Source organism: Diorhabda carinulata, chromosome X (assembly GCF_026250575.1).
Source record: "Diorhabda carinulata isolate Delta chromosome X, icDioCari1.1, whole genome shotgun sequence".
NCBI classification, from domain to species: domain Eukaryota; kingdom Metazoa; phylum Arthropoda; class Insecta; order Coleoptera; family Chrysomelidae; genus Diorhabda; species Diorhabda carinulata.
This window is the reverse complement of record NC_079472.1, coordinates 5,296,539-5,313,991: the sequence shown is the minus strand read 5'-3', so window position 1 is coordinate 5,313,991 and position 17,453 is coordinate 5,296,539. Positions and strand designations below refer to the sequence as shown.

Genomic DNA, 17,453 nt, shown 5'->3' with positions numbered 1-17,453 from the left:
ATTTTTAAATTTCACTTGTGGTACTGCTTAAATGTCATTCGTCACTGTATTAGTGTCATTGTCATTTAGTGTATAATTGAATGATGTCACAGTTTTTATTCTCCATTTAATTTTTTCTTAATTTACAAAAAAAATAATTCGTTTTACAATTAAGTGACTCTAATTTCTAGTCAATTAAATGAACTACATTAGAAATCAAATTAAATATCATATATATAGTGTACTGTATCATATCGCACTTAAATGTTGAAATATATTTTTTTATTTTCTGGGTGATGAGTGCCAGTGAGACTGTTTCTTTCCTGATTAATACAAGTAGTTCAGAAGGAGAAACGCACGGGGCCTTGTCAATAGTTTGTAGTGATAGTGAAGACGTACCATTAGTTCCTGAGGTAATATTCGAACCTACATTGGATTCCCCAGGAGTAAATAGAGAATCACAGCCTTTGTTGGGAGGGCTTGATGTCTCTTACAATCAATTCCCAGGTACGCACTATCTCGTATTTTTATTTTTAGACATATTGTTTCTGAAGTGATTGAACTTGATTTTACTTGACATTAAATTTCACATTTGTTTATCAATGGTTTAATTTATTATAATATACAAGCTTTCAGTTATATTGTTTTGATGAATTTTATTATCATAATTCTCAGACGATCCCTCATTTACTGATTTGGTGTGGCAGGCTGAAATTGCTATTGATCATGGAATATTTCCTGAAAGAATATCTCAAGGTTCTAGTGGGTCTTACTTTGTTAAAAACCAATCTGGGGTAAGTACACTTTATTAATTAATTTAAAAAATTAACTTAATTTATATCGGCTCTGTCAATTATAAACAAATATTATATGGTGGTAAATACAAATTTTGGATTCAAATTCCTGAAATTATTCTTCTTAACATCCTTTTTATTTTATATTTTAATTTGTCATTTCAACTAATTTGTTTTTTAATTCTGTTATGCTAATTGCATTTTAACTATTTTAATATGAAGAAAATACTCGTCACCAACAATCCAACAATTATAGTACAGCAGGGTAAACATATTTTTGGGGATCTAATCACAAGTTTTGTGTTGCAACAGATATTTCAGGAAAAACTATGTTTTAAAAGGACAAAAGGCTCTGATACATCATTGATTACAACTAAAAAAGGATATAAGAAACAAAAAATTGTCTGGTACAAAAAATTGAGTTATGTTATTGTGAATTAACAGAAGTTCAAATATACTTGTGTGCTATTCTGCAAGGTAATCCAGATCTATTAGAATTAAACTTGAATTTATGGACATTTATACTGTATATCATCCAATGTGTGGTTTTTGAGGTTTATTAATTTCTGTAGAAAGCTCTGTGTAGATTATATGCCTTGATTTTCATGTTTTTTATTCCTTGCAAATATATCTATGAAACAAATGTGCCACTGTTATGTTTTTGAAGATATAAATGTGTAAATCTATTTTTGGATTGAGTATGGTGATTAATTTATAAATAATTGATTAAAATTCAAAGAAGGTCAAAAAATTTACCGAAATGTCAAATGTAATAAACATTCTTTATCAAATAAATTAAGCATTGAAGATCTATGTAAAACAAACAATTTCTCAGAAAATTAAAAGTTATTCAGATAATTTTGAAAAGTTAAAACTTTATTCTGATAATTTTTTTGGATGTTTCAGAAGCAATAACACATGTTTTAAAGGGGAAACAAAATTGAAAATGTAAAATTAACTGGCTCTTATTGTAGATAGGGAGTATCTTGAAATTTTAAAAAAGTTGTTTTAAGTGAAATAGTACAAAGATGTTGTGAAAATAGTTTTTCAGATGATCACTTTAAAATATGACATAATTCACACAGTTACTGCTTATTGAAAATTTGAAATTGCAAACAATTTCAACCTGAAACTAACATTATATGGACTTTAAACAGGCATATGATTGTATATTACGAAAACACCTGTACCAAGCTCTAGTAAAACTTGGAACACTTAAGAAATTCATACTGTTGGTGAAAATGACACTAAACTAAAATAGGGTGATTCGTTATTAACAGTTTTGTTTAATTTCCTACTAGAGGTGATTCTCAAGGATAGTGATTATGATCCCTGGCACCAACAAAAGATTGGCCAGGGGCAATAAAACAGTTGATGCTCTAGGAAACCTATATTAAGGTCCAAAGATACCTCAAAGGTGGCGAACTAAGAATTTACAGGACAGTTACACAACCTACAGTGTTATATGGTAGTGAATGCTGGGTCATGAATAAGAAAGAGGAAAACAGGTTAAATGAATGGGAGAGAGATTTTTGGAGGGATACGAGTGGAACAAGATTAATAGAGAAGAAGAATGAATGCAGATTAAAAGGTTATATGGCCAGGCAGAGATTGATTATATAGTAAGTGCAAAAATACTGCGTTGGTTGGGGCTATAGCAGGAATGGAAGATAACAGGTGGGCGAGGAGAGCCTTACAAGTGGAGTAAGTAAGTGCAAAAAGAAGAAGAGGGCGTCCACGTAGAAAATAACTAGATGCATGTAAGGAAGAAGTTAGGGATAGCTAACTGGCATAATGCAGCCATGAACAACAAGAGTAGGAGAAAAGCAGTAGAGACTTCAAGCCATGAGCCTATAAGGCCTGCTGTGCTGTTAAACAATTTCAACATAGTAACGCACGACAGCATATCGGTGTGAAATGTAAAATTTGAGAAAACTGATTGGCCAACGGATGTGTTTTTATTTTGCTCACTGGTCGATGATTTAATTAACTTTAATGTCCGAAAAATATTATGTTGAAAATGGAAGATTGCAGAATTGAACTTAAGGAAGCGAGTTATACAATAAACTAATACACTTCTACAAATCTCCTTAAGAACATCTGCATTTGAAATATTTTTAATAATAAGCTTGTACGCTTTTATCCATATACTTCAAAAATGAAGCTTTTATTTTGGAGTGGATTAAAAGGCGCAAATTGTATTGAATCTCAAGGGGAAGCAAATATAAATAATTTTAACTTTGTTTTTGGTGAGGTTCATACACTTTACTGAATGTTTTTGAACAAGAGATAATTGTATTCTCAGAGGAGATGTTGAAACGCCCGAAACTTTTAAAGCATCTAAATTCAACAAAAAGTTAACAGCAATATGAAAACAAATTTTATTGTCACACGAATGAAATCTAATGAAATCTCAAACACAATTAATGACGGGTCTGGTGATTTAGAAATTATGTTTTTACTGAATAGTTTTGCACTTTTTTTATGGTTTGATACAACTGGATCTTTGTCTATCTTCAGTTTTTCATTTTTTGCTTTCTAGGAAGGATATAAGTAGTGGACAATTTAATAAACTTCTGCGGTAATTTAAGTTTAGAATATTTTGGTAGTTAAGAAATTTGTTCCATCAATTCCAAAATATGTTAAGATTAGATAAACGTTCATTGTTTGATCCATACAAAAAGTCTAAATTGTGCTAAAATAATAATAAAAAATTCAATTACACTTATCAACATTGAAAAATAGAACGGAAACACAAAATTTGACTGATATGAAATAAAGTATGAAATTATTGCATTTGCTTGAGAATTATAAAATAACTGATCTAATTTCATTTGTATTTTCCAAATCATTTCATTATTTTGGCATTTTGCAATGGGTTTTTTCAAAATATTGCTTAATCGATCGTCATGACTCACTGTGTGAGTAAAATAATCAATAATAATAAGATATCTACTCATTCTGTGTCCTTGTCCCCTCAAGGTCTGATATCAAAGGTTAGTTGATATTAACATTTCAAAAATTGATTACGAATATTTTTGCCTCATACAAGTAAAAAGTGATATTGCTACAAAAACAATTATTTTGAATCTATTGGCATGACGAGAACGATTTCCAATTAAATCATATCACTTTATGGAGGTCGTCGTTTTGAACAATAAGTTCATTATGTTTAAGAAATTTTATTTTATTGTCAATATTATTTAAGATTTTTTGCCAAAAAATTGTAAATATAATTACACTAAGTACTACCGTATGCAAAATACACAGCAAGTGTCACGAAAAAAACCACGAAAATAAAAAATAGCGAACTGACACTATGAAGTAAATATAACAATTACGAGACGTACTGACATAACCTCCAAATTCGAAATTTTTCTCAATAGGCCATTTCAACAATATTTCAGTTGTGTTGTAAAATGTGATAATAATAATGTCAGTGATAAACTGAGTTTCCATTGTCTGCCTACAAAACTTTAATCAAGTTTATCAAATATGAGTTTTTTATTTAAAAAGCAAGCACATGAAACACACTCGAGTGGTTCCAGTGGTGCCTATCGTATGGAGGTGACTGGATATTAATCTTGAACTTCTGTAGATTGTAGTATTGGGAAAAGACGTGCACTGGTAACTAATTCCACAAGCATGAACTTCTCTAAAGAAAAATTATTCTACATTCGAATGCTCCCCTTCAATATACTCCCTTCCCATCGCCACACACCTTTCCATACGTTTTTCCATTGATCCAAGCAGTGCTGGAAGACTTCTTTGGTGAGTGCCTTTAGGAGCTCTGCCGTTTTTGCTTTACCGCTTCGATCGACTCAAATCGGGTCCCTTTCAAAGCAGATTTTATCTTCGGAAACAAAAAAAGTCTTACGGTGCCAAATCTGGTGAATACGGCGGGTGTTCGAGCACTGGAGGGCGCTTACTGGCCAAATACTGCTTCACAGATAGCGCGTGCGTTGTCCTGGTACAAAATCCACGAGTTGTTCTTCCACAACTCGGGCCGTTTTTTACGAACTCGTCCTCGTAGTGTTGCCAAAACGGATAAATAGTAAGTTTGGTTGCCAGTCTGACCCTCTGGAACCCATTCAGTCATCTCGATACCGTTAATGTCGAAAAAAATTATCAACATTGCCTTAAATTTTGATTTACTCTCTCGGCACTCACTAAACCGCTTACACCACTTAAAAACACGCACACGAGGTAGAGAATTGACCCTATAGGCCTTTTGCGACAATTTTTAGCACTCATGAGGAGTTTTTTTCAATTTAACGAGAAATTTGAGATTGATACGTTGCTCCTGTTTTTTGGCACGAGAAAAAAACCTGTTCGTTCCAAACCGATACTGCACAAAAACTATAATAGTCACGGAAACGTGTTTTGGGACGTGCATAGACAAGATATCTAGACACCCAACGCTACTACTCGTTTTTTACACTATCCGCCTAGGGCGCCCTCTAAGCGCGCAGTCTCGTTATTTAATAGCCAGACTTCGTACATCTAATGATTCTTATGTGGTAGTGATCGATTGTTGTACAGTTCTAACTGCAAAGACCACAAAGATAGAGATTTAAGATTGGCCGCAGCGAAAAGAATTAGCTAATCGATGGGTATCAATGGATTTGGACATAAAGTGGTTATAGCTAAATTTAAGAAGCTCATACTGTCAAGAATTGAAGAAGATAGCCGATAGTGAAAGGTCGTCTGGTTTGAGAATATGAACGCCAGTAGCTAAGTAGCGCAGATTAACTTGCAGTTTTATTTTAGGGTTCATGTTGGTGTCTTGATTTTAAAATATGTCTTGATACACGTTCCAGGAGATAATCTAACTGTTCTTCAGACATTCGTAATAGGTTTTTAAAATCTTCATGGTGATTAATCCTTAGCTCATGGTCATCGAACTGTTCAGCCTGCGAATTTTTTTTCGGTATCCACTTCCTCGCCCAATAACGCCTTTTCTTCCGTTTTCTTCTCTGTCCACGTAACTGTTTCTTTCACTTAAAATAGCACTAAAGGTTGAACTCAAAATTGCACAACTTTCAACTACGAGCTCGTTCATCGCGCTTGGCTACTCAAGGAAAACTAAATCGTGTGTGTGAACGGTCCACGACACTTAACTAGTCCCCACTCCAGTCGTGAGCCACGACAGTGAGTACGGAAGAGTGGCACGAATTCGTATTGTTGCTCCATGGAAACCCGCCTTTAATTTCGTTCTCACTGCTCAGTTCGTGTTCGGTTATAATACATTTTTGAACGCTGTGAGGAAGATCTCTTTGCTCCGAATCTTAAACGAGCGCTCTCAGATTTGTTTTGCCTTTTGACGTTTTGTTTGGAATTTCATTGCTTATCAATTAGCAATTTTATTCGAGAGTTATTGCATATATAAAATAAACAGTTTTATTCGTAATGCATAAGAACTGACTGAGTATAATACTTAGCACCTCCAGGTCTTGAATTGATTACCAGCTTCAGTACGAATTTGTTCTTCCTTGCTATACGACAAATAAGCATTTAAAAAGTTAATTTGTGTAGTTGTTGCTTTTCTGATCAGCTGGCTTGAATTACCACAATCAATCTGTACAATCTATGATCACGTGCTCGCTTTGTTCCACGAACAATGTTACTGAAAGCAACTAATATATTTAGCACTGCTGGGTTAGTTTACTTTCCTTGAAGTATCAGAATAAAATATTAAGTTAACTTGAAGTTTCAAAAAAACATAGAGGGCTTCGTACCTAAACTACAATTTTCAGTTGAATAACGTTTATTACAAATTAATTTTTTTTAAATACAATATAAAATAACAGAATACTGCATTTATAAAATAAGAAAATTTCAGTATTGATTTCTAGTCTTTACTAAGGTTTCTGTCACACTTAGCCGTGTATATCAAATTTCAAAACCGTAAATGAAAATGAATCATTCTCAGTGAAATTAATATTACATTTATCAAAGAATGTGCATAATAATTAACTAGTTATAACTAAAAACGACCAATAAATTTTGTTGCATATGATTATGGATTATGTAGTCAAGTTGCTATTTCACTTAATAGTTTAATTAAAAAAACATGGTAACTTTCAATGAAAAGAAATACTTTTATGAAATTAATTTTTAAAATTCGCTCTAAAGCAACTCTCTTGCTCAAAATCTAAATATACCTAATAATCTTGGAAATGAATGTAATAGGAGCTCTAGACATAAATATTACATCACTCGAAAAGTCGTGTGATTGACTCACAGAAGGCGCTGCCATTGTCAAATCCATAAGACGTTTATGAAGTACGAACTTTCCAAAGACTATGTGTGAAATTTTATGACATTTCAATTAGGCACAAAAAAGTGACAGCCGTTTAAGTGAAACTACTTTTATTATATTTTCAAAATAACTTTGTGTGTTAATTTATAATTGCTTCTTGATGAAAAAAATACTGTACAAGCTCAGCAATTGCTTCAAAAGTATTATCCGGACTTTGCTCCATCGAAAATAACCATTTGTTTTTGGTTTGCTGAATTTAAACGTGGTCGTACAGACACCAATCATGGTGAACGTTCTGGTTGTCCAATTGAGGTGGTTACTATAGAAAACATAAAAAGTTCACAAATTGGTTGTATCTAATTGTAAATTGAAATTGCGTGAGATAGCTGAGGTCGTGAAGATATCAGAACATAGTGTGTTTACGATTATAAAGAACATTTGACCACGAGAAAGTTTATTCGAAAGTGGATCTTGATCATCATCTGAGTGGACTGCAGCCGGTGAACCACGTCCGAAGCGTCCAAAGGCACAACAGTCAGCTGGAAAGATTATGGCTTCAGTATTTGGGAATCCACATGGAATAATGTTCATCGACTATCTCCAACAGGGAGAGACAATCAATAGCGAATACTACATAGAGTTGATGGATCGCTTGAATGCAAAAATCAAGGAAAAAAGGCCTCATATGTCGAAGAAAAAACCACTGTTTCACCAAGACTATGCACCGATTCATAAGTCAATGGCAACTATGGTTAAATTGAACGAATTACACTTCGAATTGCTTCCTCATCCACTGTATAGTCCAGATCTCGTCCCCAGTGACTACTGGTTATTCACTGATCTCAAATAATGCTTGCCGGTAAGAAGTTTAGCACACATGAGGAATCAATTGCTAAAACTGAAGCCTATTTTCAGGCAAAAGTCAAATCCTTCTACAAGCACGGCATCGTGAAGCGTTGGAATAATTGTATGTATTGCTCATGAAGGAGATTACATTGATAAATAAAATCGATTTTGGGCAAAAAATATGTTTTTCTTAGTTAGTCCCACGGCTTATTGAGTGATGAGTTACATGGGGTAAAAAGTAATTAATAATAATAATATTTGAAAACTTTCCAGTATTGGGCGAATTATGTTAAAAAATAGAAAATATACTCAGAAATACCTTTTATAAAGTAGAACATAGTTACCATATCTGCTTTAAGAGTGTGTACTCATACAAAAATTGTTTACTAAGCAATTAATGCCTTGAATACGAGGGCCGTTTTTTTCAACCTCCGATCGCTCCGTGTAGTATTCTCCTGCTATACCGGCCGTATCACAAGACTCTTGTACTCTGTTCCAGAGATAATTTAGGCGTTTCATATACAAAATTCACTCTGTATATATAAATATGGATTCTAAATGTTTTTTTTTTTATGAAAATAGTGTTCTTTAATTTTCTTAACATTTCATTATGATTATTTTGTTACAGAAAATAATAGGGGTATTTAAACCGAAAGACGAAGAACCCTACGGCAGATTGAATCCAAAATGGACGAAATGGATGCACAAACTATGTTGTCCGTGCTGTTTTGGAAGATCCTGTCTAGTACCAAATCAGGGGTATTTGTCAGAAGCTGCGGCTTCACTGGTAGATATAAAATTGAGTCTGAATATCGTACCGAAAACTAGAGTAAGTAATAAAATAAAATTTCACTCAATTTTTAATAAATCATGTTCAATTTTAGGTAGTGAAATTAGTTTCTGAAACTTTCAATTATTTAAGGATAGATAGGCAAAAAGCTAGAGTAAAACGTGCGATTATGGAACAGTTCCCAAATGTCGGATTAAGATTTAATAGGATAGGCTTACCTCCAAAAGTGAGTTTCTATTTTTTGTATGTGTTCATACTCAAGTATTATTAGTTAACTAGATCCTTTGATAGATGACAGGTACAGGATCTGCGCCATAGTAATATGAACAAAATCCACCAGAAGATAATGATGGAAACATCGTCTTATTATGCAAGATGTAACAAGCATTATTATTTTTAAACACGTTTCTTCAGTTTCTACAACGAAAGTGCATGTGAGGCCATAATATTGTAGCTTGATTCTCAACCGTAGATACTATATCATCATTGTGATAATTTCTTCAACTTTTCTTCACTAATCTAATTTTCGTAATTACAGGGTATACTCTAATGAGCAGAGTCAACATCATATGTCTAAAGGATTCCAGTTATTCATTGTTTAATGTTTTTGGTAAATTTTAACAGATGCAACCCTAGTAAACAAAATCCGGGAAAAAGTTGCCAGAATTTATCTGAATTTTTTGAAAATCCATAGAAAAGCTATATGGGAAGCTCAGAAATTGGTGATGTTTACGGATATCTCGAAAATTGTGTAAATGGTTTTTTTTTAAAAGGAACCTCGTTTGTTCTAACGCCAGAAGCAGTTGATGATGAATTATCCTTTTTTCCATTCTTTCTGATCCTTTACTACTTTATTTATCTGTTGTAATATCTTCCCTTGTCTTTCCCCTTCCTGTGCTACTTGTTGTAGCCAGGTTTTCCTAGGTCTACCTTTACTTCTTATCTTATATATTTTTGCTTCTGTCATTTTTCTTATCAGACTTCTTCTTTTTATGTATTCTTACCTATTCAAATTATTATGTTTCCTATTGGTTCCTGCTCGAGCTTTTCTACAATTATATCATTTTTTATCTATATGCATACTTTTTCCACCATTTTCTTAAATATAATTGCTAGGTTCTAGATTTATGTATTCTATTATTGTCTCCAGTTCATCGTTCTTTCTAGAAGAGGACTAAGACTATTTTTCCCATTTCCATCCTAAACTCCATCTATTTTTACGTTTTCATATATTTCTTTTCTAATCTCTGTTCTTTTTATAGGTATTCCCATATCATTTTTTCATCTGTTGAGTCGAATCCATAGTTCAAATCGATAAATGTAACATGAAATTCTTCTCTCTGTTCTATTTTTCTTTTCTTTAATCTCCTTAATATGTGGAGAGGATTCCTTCTGATCGATACTCGTTTAGAGCCATGTATTGAGTTCCTGGAGGCAGAGGCACGTTGAGGCGGACCTGATCCTGCTAGGGGTTCGACATTGGAGGCACCATGCTCACGACAGAAAGGATTAGCAGTTGATGGTTTATTAGGTCCTGGTTCTCAAAGGACCGTAGCGCCGGTTAAACAAAAAGAAGCATATGTAAATGATATCTAATAACCGATAACTTGAGACAAATATCCTAGATTTTAAAAATGCAATGAAAAAAGTTGTGATCTATTTGGCAAGTCATAAACAAAAAATATATTAAATGAACCTGGATCCTCGGAAAACCCTTTATACAGAAAGACATTATTTCCAATATGAATATCAACTCATCGTAGTATACCCTTTACAAGAGTAGTCAGTTTGCTCCAACATAAGAATGAGACTAAAATTTTATTGTAAATTCATTTTTTTCTATTATTTCAAAGGTGGGCTCATTCCAAGTATTCGTAGATGGTTATAAGGATGCAGATTATTGGTTGAGGAGATTCGAAGTGGAACCGTTACCCCCAGCAGTAGCTCAAAAATTTCAGTTACAGTTCGAACGGTTGGTAATATTAGATTACATAATCAGAAATACCGATCGAGGCAACGACAATTGGTTAATTAAATACGACCAACCGAAAATTGCGAACGGTAAGTAAAATATTCGTCTAGATACATTACGGTATTATTAAAACTCAACAGATTTCATTTTATATTTTTTAATTATTTTTTAGGTAATACTGTAAATGCTCAAGTTGAACAAACTGATACTTCAGACTGGAATGTAGTGCAGCTACCAGAAATCAGTATAGCGGCTATCGATAATGGTTTGGCATTTCCTTACAAACATCCTGATAGCTGGCGGGCGTATCCTTATCATTGGGCGTGGTTACCGCAGGCTAAAGTACCGTTTAGTGAGGCTACTAAAGACCTTGTGTTACCGTTGTTGTCACATATGAACTTTGTGCAGGTAAATAAATTGTGTTGTTATTCATTTTCGGTACGATTCAAATTTTAAAACATTTCGAATCTTTCCCAGGTTGGCTTATTGACCAAGTGTTTGAAAATAAGCTTTTTCTGAATAGTTCCTTTAGTATTTAGGTCATAATCTATTCATATTTTTTTCTGGCTATTTCTAGTAAAGTATAAAAGAAATGTTTGTGCCGTCAGCATAAATTTAAACCTTGTGCGTTCTATTTAGTCTTCATTTGTGGAGATTTACATTTACCTTTGAGAATAGTTTTCCCTTCGGTTGAAAAATTATATTTAAAAAATGTACCACTCCTTAAATTGACTGTATGATTTATACGTAAATAAAATTTTGTTTTAGGAACTCTGTGATGATTTATATACGCTATATAAGCAAGATAAAGGCTTTGATAAGAATTTATATGAACGTCAGATGTCAGTTATGAGGGGCCAAATATTAAATTTAACACAGGCTTTAAAAGATAGCAAATCTCCTGTACAATTGGTCCAAATGCCGGCTGTTGTTGTTGAAAAGTAAGTATGGTACAGTAACTTGATTTCAATAACATTTGCATAGAATCGTTTTGATATTGAGTGAATTAAATTGTTTTCTTATTCCAAATTACTTTTGAGGTATCATATGATTATCGCACTGAGGCAGTATTGCCAAGTCTGATCATTTTTAAATAGATTTAATGATTTCACACTAGAAAACTTCATTTGAGTTAGAATTTTTTGTATTTTTCAATTTTTTGTTGAATTCTAAACTCAATTGTTCATCTATTTTGAATGTATAGTGCAATATACTCCTTCAGTTCATATTAAATATAAATTTCTATTCTTCTGGGCAATTGACAGTATTTATGAAAACTTACAACTTTGTTGGGCTTATTGAGATTCTAATCATTTTATATCTAGCTTGGACCATAATTTCCTTATACATTCAAATAATTGAATTTTTTTGTAGGATTAACACACTTTTTATCAAACAGTTTACTTCTTTGGCCAAAAATGACCCTATTAGTCCCCTATCTTTATAACCATAAGTCTTTTAAATGATTAACTATTGTCAGCATGTCAATAACCTATATTATTAGTCACTGTGGGCATATAATAAATCATTTCACTCTAGTTAGGTTAATTGTTGCTCTTAAATAATGTTTAAAGAAAATCCAGAATAAATAAATTTTTATTTAGAGTCTCAATTACTTTGTAGGTATTAAGTATTGAATTTATTTGAGAACTACATTGTCGTGGGTCATAAACACAACAGATGAGGGCACACCTGTAATCTGTTTTGCTGTTAGGTTGGAGACTTAAACAGCTAGTGTACTCTAAGAGACCCTTTATTATTAGTGACAGCAACTTGTTATGGTTACTACTTGGTTAACATCATATAAAATAATATCTTCGAATACCTTAGTGGTAACAATTTCAGCAAGGAAAATCGTGAAATGTCTGGGAATTTTGTGGAAAGTTCAGTAGACATAATTGCTGGGTCCCCTTGGTTAACAAAACTTGTAGTAGTGATACCTTCTTCATAGAGGTCTATGAGATCTTTGGAAAATTTCACACAATTTTATATCACTGTCATTCATACAGTGATGACTGTACTACAATTAGCATCGGCGCTGCGACCATCGTTATTTATCGTAGCGAATGAGGATATGGGGGGCCAGGATAGCAGTAGTTGGAATGAAGGAACAGCACAATGGTACAAAGTGCAGAACCGCTTCCTGCAATTATGCAATTTATTTTTAGGAACAAAAATGACTATTAAAAAGCAGCCCTTCTATATTACATTAAAACATCTAAGTATCAATATAAATTTTAGGAAAATTATTAGGGAAAGTTGATTAATATTTTTTCTGCAAAACGAGCATTCGAAAATTTCATGTAATATGCCTTAAATCATTGGACCTATCAAAGGTTATGGATTCGCCCTACTTATCTTTTCACACGTAGTTTTTGAGATGCCAATATAATAATTAAATTATAAATGAAGAAAAAATCTAATATTCTTGTATAAAAATGAGGGATTATATTATTGGTATTTGTTTAGGACAAGTACATAAAATGTGATAAAACAGTATATGTTTTTGTTCAGTTTTATTTTCTTTTAACAATTTTATACAATTCACTTAATTCTTTTATTATTAAAATATGAATGTATAAAATGATATAGCAGAATTTGTTGTCAATATATAAAATGTAATTTGTTTCAGATCTCAAAGCCAACATACTTCTAGGTTTTTAAATTTTACACAACGCTTCCAAGATAAAAGTCCTTTTTTTTCTTGGTGTTGAAATATTTTGTTTAATAAAAAAAAAGTGATTGATTATAAGTGATAACTATTTTAAACTGTCTCTACTAATTTGGAAATGGTAAGCTCTTATTTTAAAGAACACCATGTAAAAAAAAATGTATCTATCTTTAGAGCATTTTTGTTTTAAATGTTATAATTGAAATTTATTATTGAAAAATATACATTCCCATATTTTAACTTTATTATTATTTAACTTTTAAGTAAACTAGCAACTAATGGAAGAAAAATTCAACAAAAACCAAATTACTATATATGCCAATCGATTATGTGGAAGTAGATTTCCAGTTATATTTATTAATTGATTCCACCTGAAACACATTAATTTCGATTAATTTTTCACTTGTATGTTATTTTGTCTTTTAACCCATTCAGTCTTGAAAATTTTTATCGGTTGGGAATGTGTGTCCTTAGGTGCATAGGATCAGATATATACAATGTATTGTACATTATAACTAAAGAAAGAGTACTAGTGCTTAGTGGACTGTATTTTTGTATTTGTTGCTATAATATTATGATTGAGTGATTTGAGGTAATTATACGAGTGAAACTTAACAAATGAAGTCACCGTACTTTATTTACTTTGTTAAATTTTTATTTTTCCAACAATCAAATATTAAAAAATACTAATTTATTATGAAGATCTAGTCCCTTAAAGTATACTTGGCTATCAAAATATATAGACCACATGTGGGTATATAGAGGGTGTTATTTGAAAATATTTGAAAGGGCTCCTAGACTCTTAGACCCTCATAGTGTGGCAATATTTTTTTTCATCTATTATATTTTTCGACTTTGCCAGCCCCGAACTACCCTCTCCATTAGATCTCCTTGTACCTCCCATGCCATCTCTTTTTGGAACCTCCTTTTTTTCGTGCTCCTGCCATATTTCTAATCGTCACTTTCTTTTTCGTTCTTGATTCTGGTATTCTTTTCAAGTGTCCCAGCCAATTTTACTAATTTACTAATTTCTTGGTTTATCCTTCTCTATATATCTTCTTCCTTTTTCCCTCCTCATTTTCTCGTCAGTAATTTCTTCTCCCATATATCTAATTTGTTTTCCTCCGTTTTATTAAGTCTCCACGTTTCGCTTGCATAAAGTACTGTTAGTTTTTTGGGAAATGTTTTTGGAGATTAGTATTTTGTTTATTGTTCCTGACTATTTGCTTCCTTTCTATGTTTTCTTCCTCATCATCATTGTCCAAAATACACATAACTGTTGCTCGAATCCCAATAATTATTGCATGTGTAATTCGAGTTTTGGTCATTTTCATAAAATTGCCATTTCTATGAAAGCCCTGCACGTCTTTTCACTTCTTGATAAGATTACCTCATCATCTACATAGTCTAGCAACTGTGTTTCTGTTTTTAGTCTTCCCCTGGTTTCATTCCGCTTCTTTGTACTATCCAAACAGCGTAGTAGATAGAGGATCTCTCTGTTTTAGCCCTATATTTGTGTTAAAGTTGATATTTTCTGTTTTATTTTAATTTTTGTTTTGATGTATGCAAACGCCATTTTCGTGAGCTTCGTTAGTTTTATTGGTACTTTCATTATTTTGTAAAGATTTTCTCTTGTAATTGTCTTATGCCTTCCGGAAATCAATAAAAACTGCAAATATCGGTAAGTGTACTATTTCTAATATATTTCCTACCTTTAGAATGTTTATGTATTCATCGTCGGGGACTGAAATTATGGTCAAAGTACTTAAATATTCGAATGCTAGAAATTATTTTAGAAATAATACACTTTGGTGTTTATTTTTGCCACAATCCCACTACCAAAACGCTTATAAAATAGTTGGCAAAGACTTCACATATATGATACAAAATGAGATTAAAATTATATAAAATAAAATTTTCAACTCCAGTTGTGCTTGTAGTTTAAGATTCAGTTCTCAATTTAGAAATTAATAAAAAAGGTAAGTATGACAAATTCGATAATACAATATGGAGACGATGAATTCTGTTAGGTTTCCAATATTTACAACTCAATAAATATTTCATGTCTTTAAGATCGTCAATATAATTTTAACCCCTCAACTACTATCGTTGTTAAGACTTTAACTAACACTATGCTGGGGTATTTTATGACCCCACAGTAGTTTAATACACACTTCGTATGCTCCCCTAGGAAGAAATTTCTTGAGAAATGTCTTTTTTAATTATTCTAAGGGTTCCTACTTCATGCAGGTCTGTGACAAGCTCTATTGATGTAAACTAGTTGTCACCAGTTACATTTCAATTGGTATTTAGAATGGGACTAATAATCATAAAACAGATGTTGTGGGTACACTTATTTTATGTGGATTAGGATCATAAATAAATTCATGTGTTTTAGCGTCACATAAAGACATTTTAATCCCATACTTTTCTGGCTTTGATTTTAAGTACACCATCTTCCTGTCCTTCCCTAGTTGTAATGTCATGAAAGCTAACAAAAAACGAGCTTTGGACATATTGGTCTCCCAGTTCCATATTTTGCCCAGAGTGCCATTAATCCAAGAAAAACTTTGATGATCAACTTAAGTGGCCGTATTTCTATACAAAACGCTCATTTCTATTATTTTGGTAGAAAAAATGTTCCAAAATAGTTTGCAACATTTCTTTTGTAATTAAACGAGACCATGCCTCAAGCAGTTTGTGGTCTGTTAAGAAGTACTGGGCTAATAATCACAGGTAGATGAACCCTGAAATATTATGTGACCTACCACTTCCACAAATGGGCTGACTTTTAGACCACTTGAATTTATTTGTACCGTACCGATACTACTGAGTTCCAGGCTAGATTCTAGCTACCGATATCTTGATGTTTTATTTTTCCTTTCTTTTTCTTTATCCGTCTCAGCTTCTTTATTTGTTTTTATATCATTTATGAAATCCACTTTGTCAATAGTCATAAGATGACTGCCAACATGAATTGTATCATTTGTACCGGCCATTGAAGCACTAGAAATGTTTTTTACTGTAAAATAAAAAATCAAATCTGTGAAAAAATTTTCTTATTGACTCCAATTGCCTATTACAATTTTAGCACATGTCACAAGTACCAAGTCAACTGAGAGTAGCTATAGTGGTGTAGCCAAATTACTTGGTTTTTCCAACATTGCCAAAAATGTGTACAGTGGGGTCTATTTTGATCCCACAATTGCAGTTGAGGGTTATTCTGAATTTAAATTCACTGGCACTATAATGTAATTACTGTTTGACACCACGATAATAGTTGAGAGTTATTTGAAATTTAAATTTACTAGCACTATAATGTAAAATATCACTGAATACTTCATTATACAATAAAACTTTGAAGAAGCCTCCAACAGAAAATGTAATGGTGTTCTTTAAATTGAAGTGAACCATATCATTTACCTTATATTGTATACTCTCGTTTAATATAATTTAAAATGTATATTTGAACACAAATCTCTTTATTAAAAATGTATTTATTTTAAGAATTTAAACAAGAATAAAGTTACTACATGACTAGATATTTTGCTATCACTATTGTTTGATTTTATCTACCCTTGGATCATCGTGTCTGTATACAGTGTACTGTTCTTTATATCTTCTGTTATCTCCATCTTTTTGGTAGTACAAGTAAACTGAATAAATCGTTAATCCAACTCCAGCGATTCCAAAAACAGAACTCCCCATAATTTCTGGAATTTCATTCCAACCTCTTTTTATTAGGGCTACTAATCCCTTACTAGGAGCAGCACTCATTCTGAAAGTTTTTTCCAAACTATCAAATATATTTTATGAAAACTAGTAGACGTTAACCTTACTTCAGTGAGATTACGTAAGTAGTAACTTTTACTTCCTTATATTGGTAGTATCTTTATCAAAAGAAGTGGCCTTTTCGTTGTAACTTATCGAGAAACCCTCTCAGCATTTTAAATCTTATAAATTCAAAGACTGAACGACCCATTTTCGTAATATTATCATGTAAGCTATAGAATATATTTTGAACGAGAAATGTAAAAAGCCAATTTGAACTTTAGGTTGATAAAAAACAGTAACTTAAAAAAATACACCTCTAGATATGTGTATATTTCTGTGGTAGAGGTGAAGTGGCCTACTACATT

General features: G+C 32.3%; 2 protein-coding genes across 2 annotated transcripts; one reads left to right on the top strand and one right to left on the bottom strand.

Annotated features, from left to right (window-relative positions):
* The first annotated feature begins 19 nt into the window (after positions 1–19).
* On the top strand, positions 20–16,866 carry LOC130901220 (phosphatidylinositol 4-kinase type 2-alpha). Its single transcript, XM_057812427.1, has 8 exons — positions 20–486; positions 655–773; positions 8,510–8,710; positions 8,766–8,897; positions 10,525–10,732; positions 10,816–11,051; positions 11,412–11,584; positions 13,276–16,866. The coding sequence occupies exons 1-8, from the start codon at positions 276–278 to the stop codon at positions 13,355–13,357; spliced, it is 1,362 nt and encodes a 453-aa protein (XP_057668410.1). The 5' UTR covers positions 20–275; the 3' UTR covers positions 13,358–16,866.
* On the bottom strand, positions 16,780–17,196 carry LOC130901221 (uncharacterized). Its single transcript, XM_057812428.1, has one exon. The coding sequence runs from the start codon at positions 17,089–17,091 to the stop codon at positions 16,870–16,872; it is 222 nt and encodes a 73-aa protein (XP_057668411.1). The 5' UTR covers positions 17,092–17,196; the 3' UTR covers positions 16,780–16,869.
* Between the last annotated feature and the right edge of the window lie 257 nt (positions 17,197–17,453).